General features: G+C 37.6%; 1 protein-coding gene across 1 annotated transcript in view; it reads right to left on the bottom strand.

The window, feature by feature from the left end:
* Positions 1–20,967, bottom strand: part of ICA1L (islet cell autoantigen 1 like) — a 36,447-nt gene that overhangs the window by 9,648 nt on the left and 5,832 nt on the right. Inside the window, exons 3-10 of the mRNA XM_040228774.1 lie at positions 19,426–19,549; positions 18,080–18,278; positions 15,109–15,234; positions 13,627–13,725; positions 12,325–12,410; positions 10,427–10,470; positions 5,292–5,366; positions 358–612 (exon numbers count right to left, since the gene is read on the bottom strand). Of these exons, the coding sequence (XP_040084708.1) occupies positions 358–612; positions 5,292–5,366; positions 10,427–10,470; positions 12,325–12,410; positions 13,627–13,725; positions 15,109–15,234; positions 18,080–18,278; positions 19,426–19,549 (1,008 nt within the window). The remainder of the gene's footprint in view (positions 1–357; positions 613–5,291; positions 5,367–10,426; positions 10,471–12,324; positions 12,411–13,626; positions 13,726–15,108; positions 15,235–18,079; positions 18,279–19,425; positions 19,550–20,967) is intronic.

The following is a 20,967-nucleotide window of genomic DNA, read 5'->3' as shown; positions in this document are numbered from 1 at the left end:
CTTGCCTGGAAAATCCCATGGACGGAGGAGCCTGGTAGGCTGCAGTCCATGGGGTCACTGAAGAGTTGGACATGACTGAGCGACTTCACTTTCACTTTTCACTTTCATGCATTGGAGGAAATGGCAACCCACTCCAATGTTCTTGCCTGGAAAATCCCAGGGACAGTGGAGCCTGGTGGGCTGCTGTCTATGGGGTCACACAGACTCGGACACGACTGAAGCGACTTAGCAGCAGCAGCAGCAGCAGTACTGAAGCTAACTTAGTGTCCTTGTTGAGTTCAGCATCCACATGTACCTAGTTTTGCTTAACAAATATACAGCAATTCAGGGGTGTCCAAATGATGCACAGACACTTACTGTTGAAAGCTCCAGCAGCATGAAGGCCAAGGTCAAAGAGCTGTGAAGGAAGGAATCCTGCGGAGTGAGCAAGAGGCTCAGAGCCCCCAGAAGGCTCCTGGTATGTGAGACTGGCCTTGGGGCTTCCAAAGACAGTCTGGCATTCCTGGGAAGGTTCACCAGCACTCCAACAACCAGGACTTAGGAGGCTGTTCAGAAACGAGAATTCCTTCTCAAAATCATCTTCCAATGAATCTACTGGCAAATCTTTTGCAACTGTTGAGTGAACATAAAAACAAAATGGCTTTTATCTTTTCAAGGAAATAAGAGTAGGATATATAGCAAATCAAGTTTGTTTCATTCTCATATTTTATTAACATAATTTTAACAAATAAAGTGATTAGAAGTTTATGTGAAGATAATTTCTAATTAGGTAGGCTACGTATCAAAATTCTTAAATTCTTAAAGAATTCTTAAATAAATTTGTGGAAAATTCTTAAAGAAATGGGAATATCAGACCACTTTACCTGCCTCCTAAGAAATCTGTATGCAGGTCAAGAAGCAATAGTTAGAACCAGATGTGGAACAACAGACTGGTTCCAAATTGGTAAGGGAGTACGTCAAGGCTGTATATTGTCACCCTGCTTATTTAACGTATATGCAGAGTACATCATGAAAAATGAGAACAAGCTTATCAAGACTGCCAGGAGAAATATCAATAACCTCAGATATGCAGATGACACCACCCTTATGGCAGAAAGCAAAGAGGAACTAGACAGCCTCTTGATGAAAGTGAAAGAGGAGAGTGAAAAAGCTGGCTTAAAATTCAACATTCACAAAACAAAGATCATGGCATCTGGTCCCATCACTTCCTGATAAATAGATGGGGAAACAATGGAAACAGTGACAGACTTTATTTTCCTGGACTCCAAAATCACTGCAGATGGTGACTGCAGCCAGGCAATTAAAAGACGCTTACTCCTTGGAAGGAAAGCTATGACCAACCTAGACAGCATATTAAAAAGCAGAGATATTACTTTGCTGACAAAGGTCCATCTAGTCAAAGCTATTGTTTTTCCAGTAGTCATATGGATGTGAGAGTTGGACTATAAAGAAAGCTGAGCGCTGAAGAACTGTTGCTTTTGAACTGTGGTGCTGGAGAAGACTCTTTAGAGTCCCTTGGACTGCAAGGAGATCAAACCAGTCCATCCTAAAGGAGATCAGTCCTGAATATTCACTGGAAGGACTGATGCTGAAGCTCCAATAGTTTGGCTACCTGATGTGAAGAACTGACTCACTGAAAAGACCCTGATGCTGGATAAGATTGAAAGCAGAAGGAGAAGGGGACAAAAGAGGATGAGATGGTTGGGTGGCATCACCGACTCGATGGATATGAGTTTGAGCAAGCTCCGGGAGTTGGTGATGGATAGGGAAGCCTGGCGTGCTGCAGTCCATGGGGTCTCAAAGAGTTGGATGTGACTGAGTGACTGAACTGAAAGATCAAAATGACATTTCACAATGAAATTAATAGCTATAAATATTTATGTATACAATAACTAAGCAACCACCTGTGTAAGACAGAAACTACAGGAAACGTGAGGAAAAGCAGAAGCTAATAATAGGAGACTATAATATACCAAGTTAAAAAACAGGCCAAGAGGACAGAAGTAAAGATGTAAAGGATCTAAACAACATAATCAACACAGTAGTTCCCCCCCCCCCAGCGATGCAGTGGAGCATGTGAGATCTTAGTTCTCCAACCAGGGATCAGACCTGCACCCCTTGCACTAGGCATACAAAGTTTTAACCACTAGACTGCCAGGAAGGTTCTACGGTGGTTGTTTTTGAATATGTACAAACCCTAATGAAAATATACCTTCTTTTGAAGCACACACTGAAAATTCATGGAAATTAGTAACTAAGGAACACATACAAATCAGTTTCTTAAAATAGAAATATTACAAACAACATGCTCTGATTATAATGAAATAAAGTGAGACAATTCTTGGAGAAGGGAATGGAAACCCACTCCAGTATTCTTGCTTGGGAAATCTCATGGACAGTGGAGCCTGGAGGGTCACAGTCCATGGGGTCACAAAAGAGTCAGACATGACTTAGCAACTCAGCAACAACCACAATCGATTACAGGCAGGTCTTTCAACTGTCGGAGGATGGGGGCCCAGAACCACCACTGAGTTCAAGTGTCAACTGTATTTGGTCTTGTGACTCCTATATTTATGTATGAAACAAAAACTTACTAAATTAGTACCTTGAATAAAGTTTGGCTAAGGGGAAAAAATGAGACCATTTTTTAATGAAACCAGAAACTAAAGGGCTCTTCTGCCTGCATGCTCTTAATACCTTCTTTTAAACAACTCCTGGTTGAAAGGTGAATGTAATTTCTGAAAAATAGTGATAAAGAAGACATTTCATATCATAATCATGAGGTATTTAAATAATAATAGAAAAATCATGACTACATTTATCAATAAAAATCAAAGAGGCTTCTGGCATGAAAGAATGATGAGGTCTAGGGACCTGCATATCAGTTTTTAAGTAACTGGTGAAAATTATTTTAAAATCTCTGGAAATTTTCCAAGGACATACTTCAAATGAAGAAACATTTACACAAGAAAATCTATTACAATTCAGAAAGAATGAAAGACTATGGTATTTGAACTAAGAACCATTCCTTTCCACCCCCCTTTCTCAATTCAACAAGATGAAAATTTGCTCTAGTCTGGTGGGAGTCAGGGAGGGGACCAGGGAATAATTGCAAACAAGCAAGAGAGAATTTGGAGGGAAATGGAAATATTCTAATTCTCAATTGTGATGGTTGCCCAACTCTATAAATACACTAAAAGCCACTGAATTTTATACTTAGAATGGGGGAATCTTATGGCATTTAAATTATATCCCAATAAAACTGTTTAAAAAAATCAAGAGATTTTGTACAACTCTATGCAAATAAATCTGAAAACCCAGACAAAATGAATAATTTCTGAGAACAATATAACTTACTAAAATTAAATTGGTCCCAGGACAGGTAAAAAGGCTAAACTGATCAATTTCCACAAAGAAGAAAACTAAAGAAAATCACAGGCTGAGATATTTTCACAGGGAAATTACGATCAAAGTAAACATAGTAAATATCAACAGACAATGCATGATGACAAAGCTGGATTTATAACTGGAATCCTATTAATATAGCTCACCATCTTAATGTATTTAAGAGCAAACATCAAATAATCACTGGTATAGATGCTGAAAATGCTGTTGGCAAAATTCAACAAGGAGTGGGTATGCAACCATTCCTAATAAAATCTCTTGAGAAAACAGTAATGTGTGGATAGTTAACATTATAAAATATATACCTCAGTCTAAAAGCTAGCATCTTAATTCAGAAACAGGCACTGACACCAAGATCAGGAAATGCTTGCTATTATTTCACATTGTTGTGGAGGTAGAAACCAATTCAATTTAAAAAAAGAAATTAATTACAGTCACAGGAGTTGTTAAAGAAAAAACTATCTGTGTTTGTAGAAGACATGATGGTTTACCTGGAAAGTTCCAGAAAATCACTCATAAAACTCAAAGTATAAACAAATTTAGCAAGGTAGCAGGATATAAAACTAATATGCAAAAATCAATAGCACTTACATACACAAAATAGTAACCAATTAAAGAAATGGAAAGAAAATGTCATTTATAATCACAGTAAAAGAAAATATTCAGAGATGATCTTAACTAGAAATGTTCAAAACCTACATAAAAAGACTATATATGAAAGCTATACAAGTAAACTTTAACAGAAAGATTCCCCTTGTTTGACATCATCAACCTGTCAGTTTTCAGATTTAATGTGATCACAAAGTATCGATGTAACTTTCTTACAGAGCTAGACAATAAGTCTTTAAATAAAAAATGTGGCAATGGTGCACTGACACATCTATAAGCTATAAAGAAAGTCTAGAAAAAGACTCAATTACGTATAGAAATCTAGCATATGAGTAGAAGTTAATCTCAAATTACTGGGGCAAAGATGGCGTTTAAAAAAATAAAGGATAGCCATTTGGAAAAATATAACATTTAATCCATTGTTCCAATACCATTTATGTGAATAAACTCCAAATGAATTGGAAATCTAAATGTTAAAAAAAAAAAAACTATATAAATACTAGTAGAAAGCAGCAGCAGTAGCAGCAGAAAGCATAAATGAACTCCTCACAATGGCACCGCACTCCAGTACTGTTGCCTGGAAAATCTCATGGATGGAGGAGCCTGGTAGCCTGCAGTCCATGGGGTCGCTAAGAGTCGGACACGACTGAGCGACTTCACTTTCACTTTTCACTTTCATGCATTGGTGAAGGAAACGGCAACCCACTCCAGAGTTCTTGCCTGGAGAATCCCAGGGACACTGGAGCCTGGTGGGCTGCCGTCTATGGGGTCGCACAGAGTTGGACACGACTGAAGCGACTTAGCAGCAGCAGCAGCAACCTGGGCTTTGCAAAGGACATAAATCCAGATCCAACAGAACAGAAGATTAATAAATTTGACCTATATAAAATGTTTAAAACTTTTTCATGGCAAAAAACAACTATAAGAAAAGTCAAAAGACAAATGAGAAACTGGGAGAAAACGTATGCAACATAATTGCTTGGAAGAAACGTTCAATGCAGTACTCACTGAGTGCCTACACTGACAGGTGGTAGATACATGAGACAGTAAGATAGACAATAGTCTGCATGTCCTCACAGACACAGATGCATCTCACAGGGCCGAAACATACAGAGTAAACAGTTAAATTCCCACTGCGACATGCTATGAAGTAAAAGTGCAAGACTGCATTTCTGTGTAAAGACCTACCAGATTTTCATGTTATGAAAATGAATATATAAAAACTAAAGAATTTTAAATAATAAATTATCCATGTATATAGTGAAATTATAATATACCATTTTCAGAGTCAGAAAACTGAGGTGCTACAAATTCTTTTATTCGAGAATGTTTTTCCTTATGATCTTCAGTTGCTGAAACAGAACCACATGAAAGATTAAGTTGAAGAAAAAATTTAGCATGCTTATTTACTGCAGTCATTTATAATAATTTAAACCCAACTGTTCAGCTGACCAAATCAGATTATAATCCATATATGTAAAATTTAAAGATCTATAGATAAAAGTTACATATGTATAAATATAACAAATATTTTCATAATATCCACAAATATTCAGGTCCTCTGTTATATCCATGCCCTCTTAAAAGTTTTCACATTCCATGTAATTGGCACAGTGGCTATGGAAAACAATATGGAGGTTCCTCAAAAAAACTAAAAATAGAACTACCATATGACCCAACAATGCCACTTCTGAGCACTTATCCAAAAAATGAAAACAAAAACACTGTTTCAAAAAGATATACGACCCCCTTATTCACCGCAGCATCATTTACAATAGCCAAGACACTGAAAGAAACTAAGTGTCCATCAATGGGTGAGAAAATAAAATGTGGTTCATATATGCAATGGAACTCTATTCAGCCATAAAAAAGAATAAAATCTTAACATTTATGACAACATGGATGGACACTGAAGGCATTATGCTAAGAGAAATGGGTCAAAGACACAGACTGTACCATCTCACTTATATGGGTGTACAAAGAACAAACGATACCTGAGCTCATAGATTTAGAGAATGGTGGTGGTTGCCAAAGGCTGAGGTGGGGGCACAGTGAGTGAAGGAAGTTAAAGGGTACAAACTATCAATTATAAAATAAATAAGTCATGGGGATGTAATGTACAGAATGTTGATTATAGTTAGTACTTTGTTACTATTGTTCAGTGGCCAAGTGTCAGACTCTTTGCAACTCCAAGGACTGCTGCATGTCAGGTTTCCCTGTCCTTCACTATCTCCCTAAGTTTGCTCAGATTCATGTCTATTGAGTCGGTGATGCTATTTATAACCATCTCATCCTCTGCCACCCTCTTCTTTTGCATTCAATCATTCCCAGCACAAGGGTCTTTTCTGATGAGTTGGCTCTTCACATCAGGTGGCCAAAGTATTGGAGCTTCAGTTTCAGCACCAGTCCTTCCAATGAATATTCAGGATTTATTTCCTTTAGGATTGACTGGTTTGATCTTGCAATACAAGGGACTCTCAATCAAGAGTCTTCTCCAGCACCACAGTTAGAAAGCATCAATTCTTTGGTGGTCACCTTCTTTATGGTCCAACTCTCACAGCTGTATGTGACTACTGGAAAAATGATAGCTTTAACAATATGGATCTTTGTCAGCAAAGGGATGTCTTTGCTTTTTAATATGCTGTCTAGGTCTGTCACAGCTGTCCTCCCAAGTAGCAAGCATCTTTTAATTTCAAGGCTGCAGTCACTGTGTGCAGTGATTTTGGAGCCCAAGAAAAGAAAACCTGTCACTGCTTCCATTTTTCCCCCTTCTATTTGCCATGAAGTGATGGGACTGGATGCCATGATCTTAGTTTTCTGATGCTGAATTTTAAGCCACCTTTTTCACTCTTCTCTTTCACCCCCATCCAGAGGCTTTTTAGTTCCTCTTCACTTTCTGCCATTAGAGTGGTATCATCTGAGGTTGTTGATCTTTCTCCTGGCAATTCTGATTCCAGCTTGTGCTGCATCCAGCCCGGCATTTTGCATGATGTACTCTGCATATAAGTTAAATAAGCAGGGTGACAATATACAGCCTTGATGTACTCCTTTCCCAATTCTGAGCCAGTCCTTTATTCCATGTCCGGTTCCAACTCTTGCTTCTTGACCTGCATACAGGTTTCTCAGAGACAGGGAAGGTAGTCTGGTATTCCCATCACTTTAAGAATTTTCCACACTTTGTTAAGATAGACAGTCAAACGCTTTTGCATAGTCAATGAAGCAGATGTAGATGTTTTGCTGGAATTCCCTTGCTTTCTCTATGATCCAGTGAATGTTGGAAATTTGGTCTCTTGTTCCTCTTCCTTTTCTAAACCCAGCTTATACAGTTAGTAATACTTTCAAATACTGCATATTTGAAAGCTGCTAAGAGAATAAATCTTAAAAGTTTCCATCACAAGAAAAAAAGGTAACTGTGTATGAGAATGGATATTAACTAGACTTATTGTGGTGATAATTTTGCAAATACATATAGCAAATCATGTTGTACACCTGAAACTAATATAGTTATATATCAATTATACCTCAATATAAGTAACAAGTGTACAACATAGTGATATGCAATTTTTTGGTTATGCTTCACTTATAATCATTATAAAATATTGACTGTAGTTTATTTTATACATAATTGTTTGTATCTCTTAATCCCTTAGCCCTATTTTGTCCCTCCTCCCCTCCCTGTCCCTGATGGTAACTACTAGTTTTCTCTATATCAGTAATTCTGGGGGTTTTTTTCTGTTGTTATGTTCAATAGTTTGTTTTAGTTTTTCGAGTCCTAATATAAGTGACATTATATAGTATTCGTCTTTCTCTGACCTGTTTCACTCAGTTCATCCATGTTGTTGGAAATAGAAAATTTTCATTCTTTTTTATGACTGAATAGTACTCCTATATGCACTCCACATATTCTTTATCTATTTTCATCTGTTGATGGACACTTATTGCTATGAACAATGGGATTCATGTATCTTTTCCAATTACTGTTTTGCGGATTTTTTCAGATATATATACCCATGAGTGGAATTGCCTGCTCAAATGGTAATTTTATTTTTAATTTTTGAGAAACCTCTATACTGGTTTTCATTGTGCCTGCACCAACTTACATTCCCACTGGCAGTGTAAGACGGTTCCCTTTTCTACACATTTTCACAGGTATTTATTATTTGTAGTCTTTGTGGTGACAGCCATTCTGACAGGTATGAGATGATATCTCATTGTAGTTGTATTTATTTTTAAACAGTTATTTGGCTGTTTCAAGGCCTTAGCTGGTGCACACAGGATTATCAATCTTCACTGCAGCACGTGGAGTCTTTAGTTGTTGCATGTGGGATATAGTTCCCTGACCCAATATTGAAACCAAGCCCCCTGCATTGGGAGCAGAAAGTCTTAGACGCTGGATCACCAGGGAAGTCCCTCATAGTTTTAATTTGCATTTCTCTGATGATTAATGGCGTTGAGCATATTTTCATGTTCCGGTTGGCCATCTGTATGTCTTTGGAAAGATGTATGTTCAGGTCGTCTGCCCATTTTTTAATCAGGTTGTCTTTTTGATCTTGAGTTGTATGAGCTGTTTATATATTTTGGATAATAATTTCTCATAGGTCATATTATTTGCCAATTTTTGTCCCATTCCACAGGCTGTCTTTTGATTTTGTCAATGGTTTCCTTTGCTGTGTGTGCAAAAACTTTTAAGTTTAATTATGTCCCATTTGTTTATTTTTGCTTTTATCTCCTTTGATTCAGGAGAAAGATCCAAAAGAAATTTTGCTATTTATGTCAACAAGTGTTCTACATAGGTTGTCTAGGAGTTTCGTGGTTTCTAGCCTTACATTTAGGTCTTTAGTCATTCTGAGTTTATTTCTGCCATGTATAGCAACATGGACGGACTTGGATGGTATTATACTAAGTGAAATAAGTCAGACAGAGGAAAACAAGTGCTGCATGTCATTTATATGTGGAATCTACAAAACAGAATAGACTAGTGAATGTAACAAAAAGGAAACAGACTCGCAGATATAGAAAACAAACTAGTGGTTACCAGTGGGGAGAAGGAGGAGGGAAGGGCAACTTCGGGATAGGAGATTAAAAGATACAAGCTGTTATGTATAAAATAAGCTAGAAGGATATTATATAACAGTATAACACACGGAATATAGCCAACAATATCTATAAATGGAGCATAATCTTTAAAAAGTGTGATCACTCTGTTGTATATCTATAACATATAATATTACATCAACTGTACTTCAGCAAAAAGGGGACATAACTACTGATACAGCAGGTTTTAAAAGATAAAATAATACTATAAGTGGATGTTGAAACTACAACAATGCCCATTATATTTCATTTATGTTGGTTAAAAAAATATTCTCTAATTGGATACAGGATTATGTATGCACAATTAGATAACATTTGGGACATATGTTTGATGGTATGTTAGATATATGAGCTCATGGCTATTATAGTTTTTAATTTCTTTTATCAGTGCGGTCTGTATTTATGTGTATGCTTAAAAAATATTGGACACCTACTATGTGCTACATAGTTTATAAATATATCTAGCATCCTGCCAGGTAGGAGTGTATGAGTCATTTTTCTGAAGAGAAATATGAAAAAGACATAAATGACTCACTTTAAAAAAAATGTTAGCGTTCAAATCCAGATTTTTCTGGCTCCAAAGCTACAGTAATTCATATATATGTTGATTGTACATATAACATATATTTATTTTAAAATAACATAAATTTAAATATGAGAATAATTTTTGAAACAATCATACGGCCCTGTGAAATGAATATCTACACTAAAAGCAACTGTCTTTAAGAAGGCCAGAATTCCCTAAAGAAGATAATTGGACACTCTAATTATGGTTGCCTGAAAGCTAACTCGTTGCTAAGCACAGCCTCCAGTTCCACCCGAGCAGGAAGCCTGGACTGAGACCCTGTGCGGCTGCAGAGCAAATCCTACCACCTGCCCAGGCAGGGAAGCAGGTGAGCAGTCCCACCCAACAGGGGAGTGTGGTCCTTGGCCCACCTGACCAGGCTGCCCTAAAAGTGACCCTGGGGAGCCTCCAAGCCCAGCTTACAGTACGGCCAGCACCACATCCCAAATTAAATATAGTAACTATGTGAGGTGATGGATGTGTTAACTAGTCTAATGGTGAAAATCATTTTACAATACATACAAGTACCAAATCACCCAATTGTACACCTTAAACTTACAGTGTTACATGTCAATTACAACTCAATAAAGCTGGGGGGAAATGCGAACTCAGAAGTGTTTGTACAGAGACATAAAGCGACTTAACATTTTTTGATTAAATGGATATTAATACAATCTCTCTGAAAAGGCTGCAACAAGCTGTTTTCACGATTGTACGTGAGCATTTCACATTTTAATGAATCTACCATCTTACCTGGTTCACTTCCCAAGTTTACTTCCTCATCTGACAAAACTAACCTAAAGTAAAACAGAAAAAAGATTTTGGTTAAAATACACTGAGGACTCATACACTATAAACAGTTCTGTGTGGCTTAAAAAAGTTTTTTTTGTTTTAACTGAGGAGGCAGTTGTCTGGTAGATCTAAAATCTGAGACAAATCTTTTCTCGAGCTACAGAGACTGTAAAAATAACCTTTCACCTCTTATTCTTTAAATGCATATATACTTAGTATTGATTGAAGCACCAGGTACCACGTTCAGCATGGTGAGCACTGTGTGAAATACTACACACAGAGAACATCTGTCACCACAGCCATCGAGTATGAAGGTTAGTTTTCAAGCATTAAAAGGCTTTTGCTCAAGAATTCTTGACATGTACACACTGCTCTATTTAAAACAGATAACCAACAAAGATTTACTATTTAAAAAATTAAAAATTTTAAGAAAGAGATTTTTTAAAAAAAGAGTACTTGGGAACTACAGGGAATGAAGAACTAAAAAAAAAAATGGAGTGCTCTATTTTGAACAAGAAATTGATGGTTACAAAATAAGGCACATTTGGCTAAAACATTCTTGACCAAAACTAATTATGGAAAGTGTTGTCATCCATCTGGTATAATAATTTTAAAAAATGAGATAAAGAAAGTTTTATCTTTTTTTTTTTTTTTTTCTCGCTGTACCGAGTGGCATGTGGGATCTTAGTTCCCAGACCAGGGATGGAACCATGCACCCTGCAATGGAAGCACAGAGTCTTAGCCACTGGATAGCCAGAAAAGTCCTCAGATACAGAACCAGTTTTCATAATTCTTGCGGAATAAACTCACAACTCTAGTGTTGGGTTTTTTCTTTAATAAGCCTTTAAAGACACTTAAAAGCAATACAGTATTTATTTGCAAATACCACAGAAATAAACCTACAGAACAAATAGATAGTTTGATATGGAATGAAATTTTCAACAATAGTATACATAGATTGTGTTTTAAACATTTTGGATAGAAGAGAGGGTGAGGTGCTTTGGAACCTGTTAGTTAACGTGAAAGGCAGCTTTCATAATGCTGAAGATGTGTAAGGAGATTTTGAATAAAACTTCCATAAAATGTGATAACAAATATAGTTACTAAATTAATAAACAATGTACAATGTAAAGTCTCAATATATGTAACTAAGTTAATACATTTAATTTATATCTATACATTTGATTACCTAATCTATATTCTAAAACATCTGTATATACAAGGTGGTAAAAAAAAATTTGTTTGGATATCCCCCTAGGGAAAAGGGTGAAATGCCTATATTTCAGATCACCTTTCCACTCAACAATATAGTGTTGTCATTGTTTGAGCCTATTTCTGGGATCATCATTATACTCAGTGCAATCTAGTTAAAATGACAATTAAGTGGTGGGTCTGCAAGGAAAACAAAGGTAACATGTAACTAAAGGGAAACAGGCAACATGAAGGATGAGCACAGCAAGGGCCTCCCTTTCTAGGGAACCAATCCCAGTCCCCTCTGTGTTGTCTTGGAGACAAACTGTCACCAGCTTCCATCTCATAGCTACCAACACCTCTTTCTTTTTCAAGCTGTCCCTTCTGGAATTCACTAGAGACAGACTCTTAGTACAAGACCCAGTCTCCTACACTAAACAACTTGGGGTTATCACCCAACTGTTCTGTATTCCTATCACCAACTTTGCCTACCATGCCAAAACTGGGGCGACGGGGTAAGTTTCAGAGCAAATGTCTAACGTTAACTGGAAAAATGACACAGAAGTATTCAGTATTTGGTAAACCAGAGAAGAAACAACTCTTTCCAAACATATAATACAATGGTATCCAGAACTTCACAGCACCATCTGTAACTTTTGTCTGCTTACCTACTGAGGTTTTCAGGGAGAGAACTGTCTTCTATTTGTTCTTCCTTGTGGTCTTCAGTAAGCTTCATTGGAATGTCTTGTAGTTGCTAAGGATAAGAAATTTAGTGTTAAGTAAGTGGGAGGAATCTTTTTCTCTCTTTGTGCAAACAAAAATGAGAATAAAAATTCTAAAGAACAATATAAAACAGGAAGAGTTCTGAAGTCAAGAGTGGGAGGTGTATGCTGATATAATGTGACCTGAGCCCTGCATCCTTTGTACCCTGGCTGCCCGTGGCCATGACGCACGCTGTGGACTAGTCACAGGGTCCACCACTCTAAGATATGCCACAGAAGACCTCACTGTGTTGCTAGCCAGCCCTGTGATGCTCTAAACACAACTAAAGATTTTCAACTTCAAGCCTGAGCTGAAATTAGATATGAAAGTTGCCTAAATACACAGTATATTATCCAGTAAAACTTTAACATAGAAAAGTGAAAAACCAAAACACACATACAACAACAACAACAGCAACAGAAAAGCCCTGAATCTATTAGATTGGAAGATGCTACATCAGGACCTGACTTAAAAATCTACACCAAGCCCCAGTAACATATGGTTATAGGATATGAACCCATCACAAACATCACATCCAGCTTAGGCAAACTTAACATTTTCAAGTTCTACTGAAACTAAAGCAGAATGATTAGTTCAAAGGAACTGCAATGTAGCCTACTAGAACGGGCGAAATGATTAACACAGTGCATCTCTGCTGGATAAGCCACACACACAGAATGCTGACAGGAAGAGTACGTTTTACATGTAGGTGTTACGGAAAGAGCTGACCTAACTCAGTACTCCTCAGCAGCAATCACACATACATAACGACCAAAACTGGCATAACGGTACCATGGATCACATCTATGACATAAGTGTAAAAGGAAAGCAAAGAGACTTTAACTCCTAAAATTGTCAGGTAGGTAATGTGGTCATTTTTGAAAACACATGACCACTTTCCATCACCTGTTCCTCTTTCCATTACCTTTCCTTTTTGCATTTAATTTTCTTTTCACTTTTTCTTTTATTCCCCTCTCCCCCACTCTACTAATACTTGACCCACCAGCAGTGCGCCCATGTATTTGTTTAGAGCTGCTGGCAGCATTTGGTATCTGGGAACTTCATAAAAACGATTAGCTGAAAGAGTATAGAGAAATGATTCCCTGTGTTTTGTAAATTTGAGATAAGGCTTAGCAAAAAGCAGTCTCAAAGTTACGGTCCAGATGAAGTGTCACATATCTAAGAAAAGAGCACTGAAAGGAATGTACCTTGAGAGCTACAAAGTCGTATGGATGAAGGCCCATACAGGTTCCATGAATCTGGGACATCACGCGAGCTGTTTTCTCCCAGAATCCAAGCAGTGTTCTCTGTAGAGAAAGAGACGGTGACACGACAGTCCTGCTTCCTCTCCTCCTTTCAGTGCTGCTTTCCCTCACTATCATAGACAAATAGTTGTTGTCAAATAACAAGAAGTAGGACCTGAAATCAATGTCCAGGTCTGGGGAACCCAAAAGCTCTGTAAAGAGTAACTCTGCACAAGGACTGGCACCATGTCTGCATGTATGTGCGCCCGTGTGCATAGAGCACTGACACCTGACCGGAGCAGCTCGGGAGAACCTGCAGCCAGGAGAAGGACGCTGGCGGTGAGCACACCTTCCGAGGAACCCAGGAGAAAATGGTCAAAGCACCAAAACATCATATTTGCATCAAGGTGTATGTGTAAACTTTATGTTGGTAAGCATGTATAAACCTTTATTAATTGGAGTAAAATAATTTGTACCATTAAATTTGGACTTTCATTTAGGGTTCAAGAAAGACTTGTCAAAAAAAAAAAGGTGTTATCCAGCTAACTCAAGTAACTGAACATTTTCCTCGCTGCTTTAAGGTTCCCGTTCAAAGTGAGGGGGTGAGGGAGGAGAATAAAGGAGAGCTGGGCCAACAGCCGCTGTGTTTCCGGCATTATGCTACACAGATTACCACATACTTTTATTTTCAAGCGTCACTTGTCTTGATTCTTAAATTCCACAGAATTGAACTGAATTAGGTAGATTCCTTAAAAGCAGCATCGAATGCCATTTCCTTTAGTTTATTATTATTCTCCTATGCAAGAGTTTATTCTATTTTGCCACTGACTGATAAAATCAGTAACTGTTACCTGTTAATATCTAACTTACTCATTGTATGCTATTTATGTGTGACTTGGAATAAAGTAAGCACAAATGAGACTTCTGGGATTACAGTGGTATGGAATGCCGATTTGGCAGAACTGAACATAAGACTTAGAAAACCTGGGTTTTTAAGCCCAACACTACCATTTCCTTTAAGTCTCATTTAATTTTCACTTTCCTCATCCACCAATAGTAGAAAAGTGTTAAACTTTTGGGTCATAGCATCTTTGCTTCAGATGAAATTGTGTGTAGAACTAGTTCAAAGTGAAGCATCTCTGAATGAACCAGGCTGAGAGGCCTTGAATCCTGACTCCTCTCAAGCTCTGAAATGTCTGTCTGTCTCTCCTTCTTAGGATATCAAAGGGCATAACATGAAGCTATGGGAGTAGGTAATCGCTAAGGTCTTTTCCAGTCTAGTATTCTATGATTCTGAATGTCATAACCTTAGTAAGTCAAGTTTAACAAAATCAAAGGAATCTGATCAATTATACAATTTTTTTGCACCCTTTAGACAACTTTTAAAAAGGAATCTCACCACTCATCTTTTTACTGCAAGGACATGCTGACCATGGAGGTGGGTACCTGGTAGGTAGCGAGTGAATGAGACAGCATATTGCAGCGACTAGCTCCAAGTAAATCCACTTTCTGACAAACATCCATCTTTAACTTGTCAAAAGAAGTTTTGCTATTTCTCACTTGGATCTGTACCTGCAACCACAAAAATGTAACTGATTAATACTTCTAATATAGAAATAAATGTACTACACAGGTTCATGATACATGTTTTCAGACACATGAAATTGTAACAAAGAAGATTCTCCTTCCCTGAATTAGTATTTCATGATTCATTGAAAAGATTTTGGCTATTTTTGGTAAGTGTGGGAGATTCTTTCCACCAGGTATCTTTATGCTGAGAAACTATGTGACAAAAGACAGAAAAAAAAAAGTATATAGCTAAGAAGAAAAAACAGATTCCAAGTAAAAAGAAACATCCAAAACTACTGATAGATAATATTTAGCTAAGAAATAGTAGAAGAATAAATGGAAAGGGGACATAGTTAAAGTGTTGTAAAGCATTAATAATAGTTCTGAATCATACAGAGGTATTTATGAACTTAAATACAGGCTTATATTTCTTACACACAGGTGAGTCATTTGTCAGTAAGTCATGTGCATATTCAACTTTAAATGTACTCATTCATTCATTCAACAAATACTTAAAAGGTATCTATTATGTGCCAGGCACTGCTCAAGGAATGGGGATACTGTGGTGAACAATGTCTTCGCCACCATCCCTGAGTGAGGGGGCTCAGGAAAAAAGGAAGTAAATAAATATATAGATGATCTCAAGTCACAAAGATAGCATATGCATGAAACAGAACTGAGAAATGACTTTTGGTAAGATGTCAGCAAAGCCATTGGTGAGCTCAATGCATGATGTCTGAACTGGGACAGGAGGACAATGAGCGGATGAGAGGACCATGCTGAGACACTGAGGAGAGCCTGTTAGACCCAGGGAAAAGGAAAGACAAGTTCTAGGTGTGGGGTGGGGGGTGTCTGCAGAAAGGGAAGGAATGGGGTAGAGCATATTCCTTCCTTAAGCACAGAAAGTAAGTATAAGAGGTGGCTGCAGAGGGCCCAGGGAACGGAGTGTGCAGGGCTATTTGGGTCTGGATAGGAGGTGTGGATCCTATTCTTTTTGTTTGTTAATTGAAGTGAAATTCACATAACATGCACTTAACCATTTTAAAACTGTACAATTTAGTGACATCAGTGCACTCACAGTGTTGTGCAAGCACTCCCTTGGATTGTATCTGTCAAGGATTATAAAGGGGATAGAATGACAGGTTGACTGAGGCCACGTGTCCACCTACTGCCCATGTCTCTTGGAGAAATCAATGAGGCAAAGTACTTGTAACAGCTAGTAGAAAGATTCCATCTATATTAAATAAGTATGAATTATTACAGCTACTTTAAATATTTATAAAATGGAGTACATTTTAAAAAAATATTTATTTGGCTGCAGCGGGTCTTAGTCATGGCATGAGTGATCTTTTAGTTCAGACGTGTGATCTTTTAGTTCAGGCACGCAGCATGCAAACTCTTAGTTGGGACATGTGGGATCTACTTCCCTGACCGGGGATGGAACCCAGGCTCCCTGCATTGAGGGCATGGAGACTTAGCCCCTGGACCACCAGGGAAGTCCCAGAGTGAGTGAATTTTACCATTTATGTATGGTAAATTCAGGGGATACAATTTATAATAAGTAGATTATTTAGCTTATTTAACTAATATGCAGAGTACATCATGTGAAATGCCAGGCTGGATGAAGCACAAGCTGGAATCAAGAATGCTGGGAGAAATAATCAAGAGCCTCAGATACGCAGATGACACCACCCTTATGGCAGAAAGCGAAGAACAACTAAAGAGCCTCTTGATTCAAAGAGGAGAGTAAAAAAGTTGGCTGAAAACTCAACATTCAGAAAACTAAGATCATGGCATTCAGTCCCATCACTTCATGGCAAATCGATGGGGAAACAATGGAAATAGTGAGAGACTATTTTTGGGGGCTCCAAAATCACTGCAGATGGTGACTGCAGCCAGGAAATTAAAAGACACTTGCTCCTTGGAAAAAAAGTTATGACCAACCTAGACAGCATATTAAAAAGCAGAGACATTACTTTATCAACGAAAGTCTGTCTAGTCAAAGCTATGGTTTTTCCAGTAGTCACATATGGATGTGAAAGTTGGACTATAAAGAAAGCTGAGCACTGAAGAATTGATGCTTTTGAACTGTGGTGCTGGAGAAGACTCTTGAGAGTCCCTTGGACTGCAAGGAGATCCAACCAATCCACCCTAAAGGAAGTCAGTCCTGAATGTTCCTTGGAAGGACTGATGCTGAAGCTGAAACTCCAATACTTTGGCCACCTGATGTGAAGAACTGACTCACTGAAAAGACCCTGATGCTGGGAAAGATTGAAGGCAGAAGGAGAAGGGGATGACAGAGGATGAGACGGTTAGTTAGCATCACTGACGTGATGGACATGAGTTTGAGTAGGCTCCGGGAGTTGGTGACAGACGGGGAAGCCTGGCGTGCTGCAGTCCATGGGGTCACAGAGTCAGAAATGACTGAGCGACTGAACTGACTGAACTGATATGTTCACATATACAGTTGCTTTAAAAGTTTGTGGTCAAACTTATGTATTGTGGCAGAATGAAAAATTTGATAACCTTCACTTATAATTAATAATCACTTTACATGAGTTTTTACTTAGGTACTTTCCCTACTTAATGAATGATTTTCCTCCTGCAAACCACTCCTAAAAGCCCGGGTAAGCAACACTTGAAAGGCAGTTATATCTACTATGCCAAATAGTGGGGGGAAAAAAAAGTGCATGACAACCTTTTATATTTACTTCAACTGGAGATTTCCAAGCAACTTAAGAATTTGTAATATAACACATTTTCCAAAACTAGTCTGATGTTTTATGCTCTTGATTAAGTTATTCTGTAGAGGTTCAAGAAAATAAATTAAAAGGATGTATTTTCATACTTTTCGGAACTTTTCCACTTGTTTTAAGGTGTCTGGGTCCAGTTCTTGAGATACATCTTTCATCCACAGCAGGGCTCCTCTGTATTCTGTGCGAGCCTGCTCCATCCGATTAATTGTCGTCAAGGTATCAGATACCGCCCTTTGACTGAATGTTGCTACTTCTTGCTGAAGTCGAGACAGGGGAGTATACAGGGCCAATCTAATGACAGAGAGGTAAAAATCAGAGGAATGTACATCCCACAAGCAAAATAAAGACAACCATAAAGCAGAATTTGCTATCAAGATGAGTCTATAAACAGGAAATTATTAAGATGCCTAAGAAAATTAGAAAGCAATAAGGCTCATACAGCTAACTTTGAATTGTTAATAAAGGTATGTTCATATTTCTTTTTCTTCTTTTAAGGAATACATTTTTGCAATGTTTTGGGATGTTTACCATGTGTAAATGATCTGCCAAGTAAATCTGCCACTTAGAAAAGAATTTCATGAGTAAATGAGATCCTATATTTATAAAGCATGTTCCCATAAGCAGAAAGTTGGGGTTTTTTGAAAAACTGAAGGAAAATCTGGGTGTTAGAAAAGTAGATAAAATGCCAGATGAGCTAATGAGGACAAAATCCATAGCATCTGAGGATGAGAACAAGGAAAAAAAAGGGTTAAGAAACATAAGTCAAACTCAGTTTCTCTATCTTATTCTGACTCTGACTTAGTGAATGGAGGGACTTGTATTTCATGTCCCTCGGTCATCTCTCCTTAAAGATGGACTTTTGCACTAATGTGGTGTTTCAGCATAAAGCCACTTAACTTATGCAATGCCATTTACAGGTCTGATAAAGCCTGTTTTTATTTTTCTCTAGAAAAAGGAAATATGTTGGCTGAATTTAGTAATTGCAGGAGAGTCTTTGTAACAAGTATCTTTACGCTAAAAAGTTATAAAATAATAAATGTAAAGTATATAATTAAGAAGAAAATATTTCCTCTGCTTAAAAAGACATGTTCCAATGTAGTCATAGATGGTACAGTATCCAAAAAGTGAAAAAAATATATATACACATACTTAAATTTTAGCCATTGTGTGCCTCTATTTCACTAAACCACTTAAGAAACTTAAATACAGGCCTAAAGTCTATTTCCAGGAATTAAGCATGAATATAAAATTTTAAGTAATGATTTAAGTACAAAATAAGAGTTAGGCATCAAAACAGTTATATACTGCAATATACAATTATTCTCTTTTAACCTTCCACTGGAATCAAGAGAAACCTTGAAATATTCAAATTTAGCTACATACGTCAAAACTGTCATACTGACTATAAAGTTAAAGATGATGCAAAACCATGATAAACCTTTGCTTGGCTGAAGAACAGAGTGCCTTGCCAGTGGCATCCATCATTTTGCCAGCCTGCGTTGTATCCCGTTCTGCTTGGAACTTTAAAAAGAGCCCTAGTTCGTTTTCTTCCTCCGATATAACTAGGGGAAAAATTACAGTATAGTTCATTGTTTCATTTCATCATTTGTTTAAAACACACACATATACAACTAACATTCTCACAGCAATAATTCTCTATTCTTAACAATTAGGGGCAGGAGGAGAGAGACTTGTTTTTAAAATGTAAATTCCTGGGCTCTGTTTCCAGAGACTTTGATTTTACAAGTCTGAGGATCTGCCTTTTTTTTTTTTTCTAACAAGAATTCCAGATGGTTCTGATCAGTGACTCCATAGATCTCACTTTGGGAGAGACTGATCTTTAATGAAAAAAAAAAATTCCAAAATGATAAAACCACAGATGACACATTTTCAAATGTGCAGAGATGCATATTAGGATCATTAGCACTTATAAAGTATGTGGTTTCCTATTTAAACTTATTCTTGTCTCCCATCCTGGCTTCATCGTCTATGCTCAGTATTACAGATTCACAATTGTCCACAATTTTGTTGCTAAAACCCTAAAAGTTGTCACATAGTGCAATACTACTCAAAGTGTGGTCCGTGGACCAGTGCCAGGCTAGTCCAATGGTCTGGTCTGTGGACCATTTGCTACCAGCTTGTGACAAATACTCACACTAAGATCCCATTAAGAAACTTTTACCTGTTTGACTATCTGATATCTATTGACTCTAATCACCAAAAAGTATGCTTATATTTGTGCATGTCTTCTTTAATTTTGTTTTTCTAAAAATTTTTTATTGTATTTTCAAAAGTGTCAGCTTACAACAGATTGAAAGTAAAACGATGACCCTTCACCACAAAGTTTTAGAAGTATTGATCCAGCGGAAGATGACTTTTCATCACAATAAGACCAACAAGTGAGGGGAGCCCATAAAGTGTTCAAACTGTGAGCTTAAAGTGAAAAACATAACAAGTGTCACGCCTCGTTCCGCTCTAGTTTACTGATGGAAAAACTGAAGCTAAAAACTGAAAGGGAAGGCCCTTGCATCCCTCTGAAGCAGCAGGGGAACTTGGGCTTCTCTCTTGCTAGCTGCCCCCTCACTAGTCCTCCCACCAGTAGTGCCTACAAGGAAGTCCCTGGGAGGGCATGGTGGTGTTTGGGAGAGGGCGTCTATACATCTAGTCTCGTCTGAAAAAAAACATGTGCTGTTTTATGAACAGTTTGCCTGATCAAGAGTGGATTGGATCTGAGGATTCTTGTTAATATTCCGATTACTTCAAAGATGTAACGGTTACACGTTTCCTCTGAATCAGAACTTTACAAAATTCATAAAATATACCTCAATGAAAACTACTAGAAAAAAAATATTAATTTGTACATGATGATCCAGAAAAGCCTCACAAAACATGGACCACCTCCTCATCAAATATCAACTGAACATTAACCGTAACTCAGCCTCATCCTTATCAGTGCAGAAAGGGAAGGAGATGAAGCTGA

Source organism: Oryx dammah, unplaced genomic scaffold (assembly GCF_014754425.2).
Source record: "Oryx dammah isolate SB20612 unplaced genomic scaffold, SCBI_Odam_1.1 HiC_scaffold_27, whole genome shotgun sequence".
NCBI lineage: Eukaryota > Metazoa > Chordata > Mammalia > Artiodactyla > Bovidae > Oryx > Oryx dammah.
This window is presented reverse-complemented; position numbering and strand designations above follow the sequence as displayed.